At 45.6% G+C, this 11,970-nt stretch overlaps 1 protein-coding gene across 1 annotated transcript; it reads right to left on the minus strand.

Annotated features, from left to right (window-relative positions):
* Positions 1-8,168: 8,168 nt before the first annotated feature.
* FZD1 (frizzled class receptor 1) lies at positions 8,169-11,377 on the minus strand. Its single transcript, XM_042888526.1, has one exon. It carries the CDS (start codon positions 11,375-11,377, stop codon positions 9,599-9,601), a length of 1,779 nt encoding a protein of 592 aa, XP_042744460.1. The 3' UTR covers positions 8,169-9,598.
* Positions 11,378-11,970: the final 593 nt, after the last annotated feature.

Here is an 11,970-nt window from a genome sequence, read left to right on the forward strand (position 1 = left end):
ATGGGTGTCAACGTGAAGTGTTAATTCCACAAGTTACGCTGTTTTGCCGTTTGCCAGTGCCTGCTCTCCGGGCTGACTCCATAGATGGTATACATGCCTCCATAGCCTATGAAGAATAGCTATTACACAGAAATTTCCAGAACCACTGCAAGAAAAAACAGCATTGAGAAAATAGAAAATGAAACTTTTACAAAGAACTGGAGAAACAAATGATGATAGAAATACATGCTATACCTTCATGTTCTTGGCTTGCATAGAAGTAAAAGTAGACCCATTTCAAATAGGTATGACAACTGTTTTAAAAAGACCCCTAAATCAAAACAAGTGTTTTGTAACTGATCATTTTTGAGAAACTAATCTTAATCTCCTTTTTATGATGAAACAGAGGAAAAAGGTACTGAAGAGTCAAGTATCATTATATAATACCCACCCCTGGAAAATGCCTTTATAAAGAGGATCAGAAAAACACCAAAAATATTTTTATAGTCCGATGAAAGGAGTGAAGCACTATGAACAGCTTTTGAATGAGAAATCTTTATTTTTTACATTACATTTTTCTATCCTCATGATCTTAAAGCACTTCTTAATACATCTTGAACCCAAGACGAAATTACAACCCTACCAAGGCCAACAGGAAACTTGCTGTTGCCTTAGCAGGGTGAGGATTTTATCCTTACTGTAAAGATATCCTAAGAAACACTGGGCCCAACTGCCCACTTGTATGGAAAAAGTCAGCTGGAAACACAGCAAAGCCTACCACACAATTTCCTTCTCATTCTCCCCTGAGGGGAGATTTTTAATCTTGGAGTAGAAAACAGGATCCAAGGAAAGCTGAAGGAAAGCCTGCGGTTGCCATCTAGAAGGAGCTCCCAACCCACCACCACCCACAGCCACAGCTGAGCCCATGCCTGCCCTGGCGCAGTGCCTGCCTGTTGCCCCAGGGCTGTGCTAGCAGGCAGACCAGGCACCCACAAGCAGCCATGAGAGCAGCGGGGACGGTGCAGGAGGCTGCTTTGTGTGAAGCAGTCAGGAGGATTTTGTCTAGTCTTTAGAAACACTCAAGCAGAAGCTTTTTCTCTGCTTCCACCTTCTTTGGTTCTGGGACACATTGATGGAGACCTCCCAGTGGTTCATGCAAGCTCTGGTGAGCCATTTCCTTTCCACATCAGTTGTAGTGACCCTTCAGCTACCTTTGGCAGGGGCTGCAGTTTCCAGTTCATCTCAAATCCTGCCTGTGCAGAAGGTATCTCCTGCTGCCCTCCTCCTCTGCCTCCTTGGCCTCTCTTTGCCCACACAACACAGCCTCCTGCCTTCCCAGCCCCCATTTACACCTCTTTCTCCCCATATCCTCAGGAGCGGGGAGGGATAGGCGCCACAGCACAATGGCAAGAGTGACAGATCTAGAAGCACCCATCACAGCACTCTTTACATGTTGGTGCTTTTGGGCTTAGGGCTCTTACCCTTTGCCACTCAGGAATCTGCTAACCTTTGCCTTTGCGTCAGGAAGCAAAGATGGCACTCAGGCATCATGTTACAGCAGTGCCACTTGAGGCTCTTCACTAGAATGGGAGAGATTCCATTTCCTCACCTTTACAGCTGGGCACAATTTGATTCTAACAATTTCACTAACATTAATGTACCCAGTCTTACAAAACACAAATCCCTTGAGCACATGGCAAAATTTACTTTAATTTCCCTCTGAACTATTATTTTTTTAAATTAAGAAGGAAATAATGTTTTAACTTAGGTCTTCATGCTAAGAAGTGACTAATTCCTGTCTCTGATCACAGAAAGCAGAAGGAAAGCCTGCAGTTGACAACTACAAGGAGTTCCCAACCCACCACCACCTGCAGCCACAGTGAAGTGAAGGTTTTACTGCCACAAACAAAGTACTGAAAAGTCAACAAAAGTTATAGTAAAATCTGATTTTATGATGAGCTGTTTCTTCTGATTTTTATTTTTTTTTAACAAATATATAAATATTTTTAGAAACCCACCTGGATGTTTTGAGTTTTTTTTTTTTTTTTTTTTTTTTTTTTTTTCCCATATTTCTTAAGATGCATTTGTAGGGGAGTAGGCTAAACCATTTTCCTGAAGTCAGTCATTAAGGTGCGATTGCACACTTTTCTTCTCAATTTTACACAAAGCCAATTTATCATAATGCACAGTAATATTTGAACATGAACAACTGGAAAATCCTTATTTGCTCATGCTATACTTTCAGTGTTAACTCAAGATCACTTCCTTTTGGATAACATCTGTTCTTGTATTTAAGAGTAAAAAGTCTCAAACAAAGAAGCTGTGGAACAGCTTCAGGGCAAGGCACTTCTCTATTTGGCCAGCAAGGACTTTGTGATGAATGTTGCATGGTCAGTCCTCAAAAATAAACTGGTATCGGCATGAGTTGTGTTCTGACAACTGTGGGAGCAATGCAGCTCCTACTAAAGTCACAGAGATGGCATGGGCAAGCAAGCAAGTAGAATGGGATCGTTACAAGGCTGGCTAGGGATGTTGTAATGGCATGTGCTGCCAGTGACTTTCTCTGTCAACTGCAACGATTGAGGACAGCCAGGATAGCCTCTGTCCTAGGTTGGTGGGGAAAAACAAAATAAAATCCAACACATAACCTGGTAAGCCAGGAAAATAAGCCAATTCAGCACACCCCCAGTAGTGTTTCTGCCAGTAGGACACCCATGGAGTTCTTAGAATAAGCAAATGTTACCTCTGAGGAAGGGTGGGAGCGTGAGAGGATGGGAGCCCAAGTGTCCAAGTGAAGCTGAAGGCATTCAATCAGTCAGTGGTGGGCAAGCTGCCAGGGAGGACTGACATGCTCTTGTCTTTGGGAAGCAGACTGCAACCTCCTGTGGCTACCAGCTCTATCCTTCACTTCTGTAGTAATCTATGCATGCTAGTGAAGGTCAAACAAGTTACCAGTGATAACACAGTAGTAATTAATGTGAAGCTGACAACACAAGTCATATAGCATTGACGAGTCATTCTGTTAGACTCTTAAGAGCAATGAGACCAACACTGAGTCATCACAGTAATGTAAGATCTGATGCTGATCAAGTATGCAACAAAACAGCATAAAGACATTCCAGCTTAGGGATACAGACCACTTTTATTTTTTCTTGTAATCTTTATCATCAAAATATCACATGATAAATGACTTTTTAAATTGTGTTGCAGTAAGTAGTTAATATTTGTAAAATTTATATTAGATCTAGACAAAAACACTCCTTCATTCAGAGGGATTCTGCTGATATGAACAAATGAACAAAAACAAATTTCATTTAATGTGATGTGCTACTGAACTACAGCAGCCTTATATGTTAGCCTACAATTACACCCTACTAGACATTGCAGACCATTAATAATGAAACAGTCTAAAAGACAGCTAATTCCAGATAAATGTCTATCTCTTCGGTTATAAAACTGTGAAGTTATTTCTAAGATAGCCCATTAGGAATATCTGTCAAGGTGGCAGATACAGTCTTCCCAACACAGCATGTCACACCCAGTACTACGAGTGTGGCAAGAGAGCCTTGAAATACTTGGAGAGGACAAGGCTTGCAGGGTCTCCTGCCTGCAGCATTTCACGTGACATGATGGCTAATTATCAGTCTTCACTGAGAGTTGTCTGACTAGAAGACCAGAGGTTATTTATTCAACCTTAAGATAAGCAACGTAATGTTGCTGATTTGAATGCAAACAAGGGCAAGACCTCATGTATGGAAGGCTCTCTGATGTGGTTATGCTGGAAGTTTAGACTAAACACAACTTGAGATCTGAAGCACAGTTGTCAAGGCCTATGAAATCAGGATGCTTTCTTAAACATATTTAAATTTTTTGAAGTGTTGCCAACAACTAAACGGTCAGTGTCATTGCTTTTATCTGCAAATTGTGGCACTTGCACTTATATACTGCTTATTAAGGCCTATTTTGCTCATTCACAAATACTCTCCTAATATCTTCCACTCCATTCTATGTTCATGTAGGAGTTATTATTGACCTAAAATGATTAACTAAATGCCTTTCATCTTCCTTAAAGGGCCTAGTATTATCTAATCTGTTTTAACACAGTTACTGGGCTACTCTTAAATCAACACGGGGGCTCAAATGCTTGTGATATGTCCAGAACCCAATCTTGGGGTGCTTAGTTTGTCCTTACACAGCTATTTCAGATTTGAAGTGTTTGGAGACTTCTAAAAACTGAACAGTGAAAGCAAAACCTCAGCCATAAAGTCACCAAGTCTTGTTTTCTAAACTCAACTTCTGTGCAAGGGGTTCAACCTAAAGCAAGAAAAACGAAGTTCCCTTTCTCTTCATGAATGTGAATCCTTGCCAAAGCCTTCCAACTCAACCTATGAGCTACAGATGCAAATAGGTGTGCAAGCTGCAAGGGCAAGTATGTGAGAAACCTCCACAGCTGTGGACCAGAGAGAAAATTCTCACTTCTAATGGGAACACACAACAAAAGGACTCGCACTTTAAATCAACCTTTAAATTCAGAATCCATATGATCTATTCACTCTACATTTGCAAAACATGCAAAACAATGATGTTTTGGTTCAACAAGTGCAAACAACAATTAATACAAATCTAATAATGGAAAAAGGGAGGGAAGCACTGGACAGTTAGGATGTTTAAAACTGATTTTACACAGTATTGCTACAGAATCCTGAAGCACTGTCAATGCAAACTTCTATCAAATATAATGCAATTCCAGTGTTTGGGCACTAGAGGATCAATTAGTGATGAAAATAGAGCCTTACCTCAGTTTCCTTATTTTTATAGGTAAGCAATTTGACTTCTTCTCACCTCTTCAACTGTCACAAGAATGTCTGCTAGCTGAAGCTTTTTGTCATGCCATGCAGTACTGGGGTGGAGGAGTTGTCACACAAATGCAACCTTTTTTCAAACAGTACCATCAGTAATTACATGTCATACCAAGATCTTAACAGATTTCCCTGTTGAGCTGTTGTGTGCATACCTTTCAACAGAATCATGGGGTTGTTCTAGAATTTGTCTCTTGACCAGGGGGACAAAAGACTGATGAGGTACTACTAGCCTGTCGTCCACTTTCAGAAATACTCATCTTGTGCATGTACAGCAGCTTCTTCTCATATCTAATGATCATCATACAAAGATTCCAACTACTGTCCATTTAAACAAATTAAATCCTCAGCACCATCTGTAACACACTTGCACCCAAGAGGAATTACTGAGATGACAGTAGAAAGATGGGCCCCATCCACAGGATAGAATTCAGGCCCTGTAGACTGCAGCTTTCCCATTCGATCAGGGAAAAAAAAAAAAAAAAAAAAAGCAAGCAAGCAACACTTTTTAAAGTATATGCATAGACTAGAAATTTGGGGCATTATGATATGAACTAACCAGAAATCCTTCCCCTTACCAATAGGATTTGTTATGGAAACAGCGTATAATTTCATTCCAATACCACAAATTTGCCACTACATTAAGGAGCATTACTGTTACTGAAGGATGAACAGTAAATCAGCATTCCCAGTTCTCCGGGCTACAGCCCTCTTCAGCAGAATGGTTAGAGTAACTTGGTAATTCCCAGAGCCCCTTCATTTCAGGCTATAAATATACCCTGTGAGAGACAGAAAAGTTGTTGACTAAGGAATGCCTTAACAAGTACTTCTAAACCTAGGATACTTTGCTATACCACAGCTTTTGTTCTTACATTATTCATCTTGTCAGGGAGGAGAGGAACTGGGCAACACTGCTTCTTTTTAGACAGTGATGCTCTCTCTGGAAAACACAGTACATCAATTACACAGATGGTGTAAAGAATCCTTTCTGAATTCCCTAGGCCAGTGGACAGATTTGTTTTTGAAGCAAAGTAAAAGCATCAGTGATCACCACACTGTACCTGTGTAAAAGACACCTTTGTATCATATGAGTAGAAAGTCTCAAATATAATGATATTTGACACGTTAAGAAATAAAAGCATAAGAAACTAGGGAAGTCACACAGATAGTACCAGAGTACTCAGTAATGGCTGTGACCTTTCAAATTACTGAATTGTGAAAGTTCACAAAAATTAGCAAACAAAAAGGCAGAGGTTTGCTCTTCTAAACAAGGCGAGCCATTTAAATGACTGTACTGTGCTCTTGAGTGTATTTATTGAAATAACCAAGACTGAACATGGAAATCAGCTCTGCAATCTATGGAAAAAATCCTAAGAACTGGAAAGGTCCCATATTTGTTGCAAAGCACGAACTGCAAAGACTAACAACATTTTACTTCATAAAGAAACAATTCTATTACTGAACTTTCCAAAGTATTTTGTTTTTAAACGGGCCCTCCATCCCTTACCATAAATACAAAGTTTCTATTACAATTAAATGTGTTCTCTCATGCATAAATAAATCACACGCATTCAGATGTAAGACGACAGATCAGTGAAAATGGCTCAAATGTAATTACACACTGACCAAAAAGAATTCCATTGCAAATGAAATGGAATGGCTTGCAGTTCAGGTCATTAGCTGAATGCTGACCAGGACCATTTTCACTGCTAAAATTCTGAAGAAAAAAAAAAATACTGGGCAAAAACAGGGAAAACATTGGAGAAAGAAAAACTATGGTTATTTTAAACAAATTAAAAATTAGGAAAAAAAAAACAAAAAACCCTCCATCCTCTCATTTCATGTCATTACAGGAGGTTTTAAGCTCTCCTTATGTCTCTATAGCTGTTTACTCACCACAATAAATAAATAAATAAATAAATAAATAAAATAAAAATAAAAGCGCCCCAAATTATTTCCACCTTTCTCTTGCTCCTCTTGCTCTGCAGAATGAGATGCTGCAGTGGGTTATAGCACTGGAAATCAGATCCCCGTAATTAGGCACTCTTTCCTAACAAAACCAAGCGTACAGAACGGCACTTGGAACAATGAATACTGAGAGGCAAAAAAAAAGTGATGTGTTTAAAGGTTTAAGAATGTGCGCGGTTTTTGTAAAGCTGAAATATTTCCATGAGCACATCCTTTAACTATGGATTAACCAAACGTTTCAGGAAAACAAAACTATTTTACTCATTAATATATTCTGACAATATTGCTACATAATCTGAGTTTCATTTGGAGCAGTGAGAAAATCTTTTTATTTTAATAGGAAAGAGAGAAGAAAGGCTAAGTTGAGAGAACCCTTTTCTTTAAGGGAAAAAGAAAAAAAAAAAAGAACTGGTGAGCTTCTTTCTTCTCCTGCCATATAGCAGATCTCTTCTTGGATTTCACACCACCAACCATACCCTGTCAGAGATCTTGAACAGTTTACATTACTCCTTTTGAAGGATTAATCTAGACCGGCCCAGAGATAAAAACCAAAATGCACAATGAATTCCTGCGCTGAATTCCAGCTTGTTACTGTGAACTCAACACAAGAAAAGAAAAAAGTAATCCCACACATCTTGTAGCATACACACTGCTCTCACACAGCATCTGACTTAGACAGAGGAATACGTAAAAGGACAAGATAGTTTTGTACAAAACCTCAATTTATTTCAGAGAAATTAAAAATATGGTATTTAATATATATAAATTTCTATTCCTCTATAAATATAGATGATCTCGTGATAATGAACAGAAATAAATGCATACCAAATTCAAATAATTTTGAATTTCAGGGTATGGTAGCCATAGATAACATTTATGAACCTAAATACAGGCATTTGTAATATAAAAAAGTTTAAAACAATACAATCAATCAGGAGAGAAGCATTCTGCTGTTTTTCATACAGAGGACTAAATATTTAAATGCATCTGTTGAAAGTTACATTTCATTTTTAACTTTTTTTTTTTTTTTTTTTTTTTTTTTCCAAAAAGAAGCACATTCCCAGAAGCATATAAGGTAGTAGATATACTGCACATGGTATCAGATCTTTGTAGTGTGCAATGCTATTACCGTAGTGGAGGGGAAAAAAAGAAAGGAAAAAAGAAAAGACAGCAGAGGCTCTTTAAGGTCTAACATCCCACCAGAGTGCTCAGACATTCTGGTTTTCTGTTTTCCCTTTGTTTTTACTACTGGCAAAAATCATCACACCCTCATAATGTGTAATGAATTAAATGTCAATGAATTAAAATTCAAGAGAACGGCAACGGCTCAAACATTTCCAAACTGAGGAGCCAGCTTATGGATTTAATTAAAAAAAAAAAAAAAAATCTGAACACTGCATTTTATTCCGATGAAGCTCTTTTTACTGAGCTCATATTTCCTGATTCTGTTTGCGCAGAGCCCGCAGTTAACCCCACAGCACAGGCAGGCAGCAAGGCGTTCCAGGTAGTTCTCCCTCAATGTTTTCCTTATGGGGAGAAGAACGCCGATGCACACAAGCGGCACCATGAAGACAGAGGAAGTTGCAGCTGACTCCTGGGTCTGGATTTGCAGGTGGCCTTTATCTTTTCCTCCAAAAACTCTGCACTTTCTCAATGACAAGGCTAATATCTTATTCCTGAGGGAGAATGCAGAGTGGGCACCTCCTGGCTTTACAGCTCAGAAGTTCACTAGAGTGGCTACAATATATATATATATTACATATATATATATATAAAAGAAATTCAGTATACCTGTGTCCCCATTCACCTCCAAAGCCATCAGACATGCTACAAGTGCAGTGATCGACCTCAACTCCTGGCCAAAGCGCAACAGAACAGCCAACTCCTTCTTCAACTATGTGGTACATTTAAATCAATTTAACAAGGAGAAAGGACAGCCAGCAGCCATTCCCTAGTACAGGACACCGTGGTGAAACTCTCCCTTTGCAAAAAGGCCAAATGGACCTTCAGCAGGACAGGCTATTGTTCTTCACCTCACAGAAAATTGGGCCCCCTGGCCACAGCTTGGCCTGGTAGGGCTGGGGCGTGCCAAAGCATGGACCAACAGCTGTACCAGGCCACATAGGTGACTGGGTGGCCCTCCCAGCCACACTGTCCCTGCATGGTGTGGGGCACAAGGCCATGAGGCAGTGCACTCCTCCCCATCCTACCCCCCCCCCCCATACACCTCAGGCAGGAAGGGAGTGGTGCTCAAGCCAAGGTTGGCCGGAGCTGCTCCACTCCGGCCCTGGGCACCTGCCCCAGCCCAGGCTCTGCTGCTCCTGAAACTCTGGGCAAAGCCATTTGCAAAAGCTGCGTGGGGGAGAGGAAAAGGGGTTGGTTTGGTTTCTTTTGTCAGAAGTTTTTCCCATCCTGCCCTATGAAATAAAATCCCAATGCCTTTTTCTTTAAAGTTAAAAAAAAAAAACCAAAAAAAAAAACAAAAAAAAAAACAAGTGGTGGCAAGGAAGTTAAAATCTGCAAACGGGTTAAAAATGTCGTAAATAATTAAAAAAGTGAGTTGTTTTTTTGTTTTTGCAATTTAAATACAAATATACTTACAAAATCTTACAGAGGCTATTTACATCTCTCTCCCTCAGCCTCACGGTATGTTCAGTTCCTACAGGAGGCAGCAAGAGAGAGGAGAGGGAGAACAAAACCCCAAAGTCTGTCCCAAGCACAGAGTTCCCCACCTGACTTTTCCTCTGCAGGAACGCCAGCAGTCCGCACAGTTTCCCAGCCCGGCTGTGGGCTCACACGGTGGTCTCGCCCTGCTTGCTGTTGGTGAGCCTGGTATAGAACTTCCGCCAGGAGTTGAGTGTTTTCCCCGACCAGATCCAGAAGCCCGAGGTGATGCCCACAATTAAAGTCATGAGATACTTGATCATGAAGACAGTGAAGTCAGGGCTCATGGGTGGGTGATGGCTGCTGTGGTTATTGGGGCAGGGGATGGCATAGCTCTTACAGCTCTGCGTGACCCAGCTCCTTTCCCACTGTTCCCTAAAAGCTTGCTCGTAAAAATAGCAGGCAATGACAATGGTGGCCGGTACGGTGTAGAGGACACTGAAGATCCCTATCCTCACCATGAGCTTCTCCAGCTTCTCTGTCTTGGTGCCATCATGCTTCATGATGGTCCGGATCCTGAAAAGGGACACGAAGCCGGCCAGCAGGAAGGAGGTGCCGATGAACAGGTAGACGAACAGGGGGGCCAGAACAAAGCCCCGCAGAGCGTCCACGTTGTTGATGCCCACAAAGCAGACACCGCTGAGCACATCTCCATCCACCTGCCCCAGGGCCAGGATGGTGATGGTCTTGATGGCCGGCACAGCCCAGGCAGCCAGGTGGAAGTACTGGGAGTTGGCCTCGATGGCCTCGTGGCCCCACTTCATGCCGGCCGCCAGGAACCAGGTGAGGGAGAGGATGACCCACCAGATAGAGCTGGCCATGCCGAAGAAGTAGAGCATCATGAAGAGGATGGTGCAGCCCTCCCGCTTCGTGCCCTGCGCCACAGTCCGCGAGCCGTCCTCGGCAAAGCGCTCGTTGCAGACCACCCTCTCCTCCAGCAGGAAGCCAGCAATGTAGGCCACGGCCACGGCCGTGTAGCAGCCCGACAGGAAGATGATGGGCCGCTCGGGGTAGCTGAAGCGCTTCATGTCCACCAGGTAGGTGAGGACGGTGAAGAGTGTGGAGGCGCAGCAGAGCACGGACCAGATGCCGATCCAGGTGCGGGAGAAGCGCAGCTCCTCAGGCCCGAAGTACATGAGCCCGTAGAGGCGTCCAGGCTCGCAGGGCGCCCCGCAGTCCTTCTCGCCCAGGAAGCGGTAGTTCAGGTAGGAGGGCACCTTCAGCGCCCGCGGGCAGGAGAAGCGCCCGCGGGCCTCACCCGATCCCGAGCCCCCCGCGCCGCCCCCGCGCTGGGGGTTGCTGGTCCAGCTCTCGGGGCGCAGGGCGGGCGTGGGGGTGCCGCGCTCGGAGGCGTTCTGCCCCACGCAGAGCTCGCCTGCCCCGTGCACCGGGAACTTCTCGCAGCGCAGCGTGTCGGGCCACTGGAAGCCGAACTTGTTCATGAGGGCCTCGCAGCCCTGGCGGGCGCGCTCGCAAAGAGAGCGGCAGGGCGGCAGGGCCTGCTCCAGCACGGTGCACACCGGGGCGTACATGGAGCACAGGAAGAACTTGAGCTCGGCCGAGCACTGCACCTTCACCAGCGGGTAGAACTGGTGCACCTCCAGCCCCGCGTCCTCCTGGTTGGTGTGGCCCAGCAGGTTGGGCATGATGGTCTGGTTGTAGGCGATGTCTGTGCACAGCGGGATGGAGATGGGCTGGCAGTAGCCGTGGTCCGGGATGGAGATGCCCCGCTCGCTGAGTGCCGCGGGCTGCGCCGCGGGCTGCCCCCCAGCCGGCAGCGCCGCCGCCCACAGCAGCAGCAACAGCGGCAGCGCCGGCGGCCGCCGAGGGCACCCGTGGCCGCCCGCCCGCCGCCCGCCGCCAACTTCCCCGGGGCCGCCGCCCGCCGGCCCGCGCCGCTCGGCCATGCTCAGTCGGTGCCGCCCGCCCAGCCGGGCTCCCGCCGCCGCGCCGCCGCTACTCCTCCCGGCCCGAAGTTGCGACTCATGAAGGGAGTGGAGGGCAGGGACGGGGCGGCCCCGGCCGCCGCTCGCGCAGCTCTGCCCGCTCCGGCGGCAGCTCCCTCCCGCCGCGCTCCGACTACCGCCGCCGCCTCCTCCGCCGCCGCCGCCGCCTGACCATTTGTGCCGGCCCCTCGAGCCCGCGCCCCTCGCCTCGCCGCGCCGCGCCGCGCTCCCTCCGACCGGTTTCCAGGCGCCCCGCAGTCTGCCTTTCACCGAGAGGGAGGAGCCTTGAAACCGACGCCGAACTTTCCTGCGTAAGGGACCGTCTCCCAACGCCTCACCCGGGGGCGGGCGCAGGCGGGCGCGGGGCAGCACAAAGGCGGCGGGGGCGGCGCGGGGGCGGGACGGGACGCCATGGGACGGGGCGGGACGGAGGGGCCCCGCGGCTGATCCCGTCCCGTGCTGCCTGGCGCGGGGGGAGGCTGCCCCGCCGGACGGCCCCCCTTAGTTTGCCACGGCAGGCAGCGCGGCTCTGCGGTCGTCGCTTCTATCGGGCG

The sequence above is a fragment of the Lagopus leucura genome, unplaced genomic scaffold (genome assembly GCF_019238085.1).
Source record: "Lagopus leucura isolate 7727_CA_CO unplaced genomic scaffold, USGS_WTPT01 Super-Scaffold_100157, whole genome shotgun sequence".
NCBI lineage: Eukaryota > Metazoa > Chordata > Aves > Galliformes > Phasianidae > Lagopus > Lagopus leucura.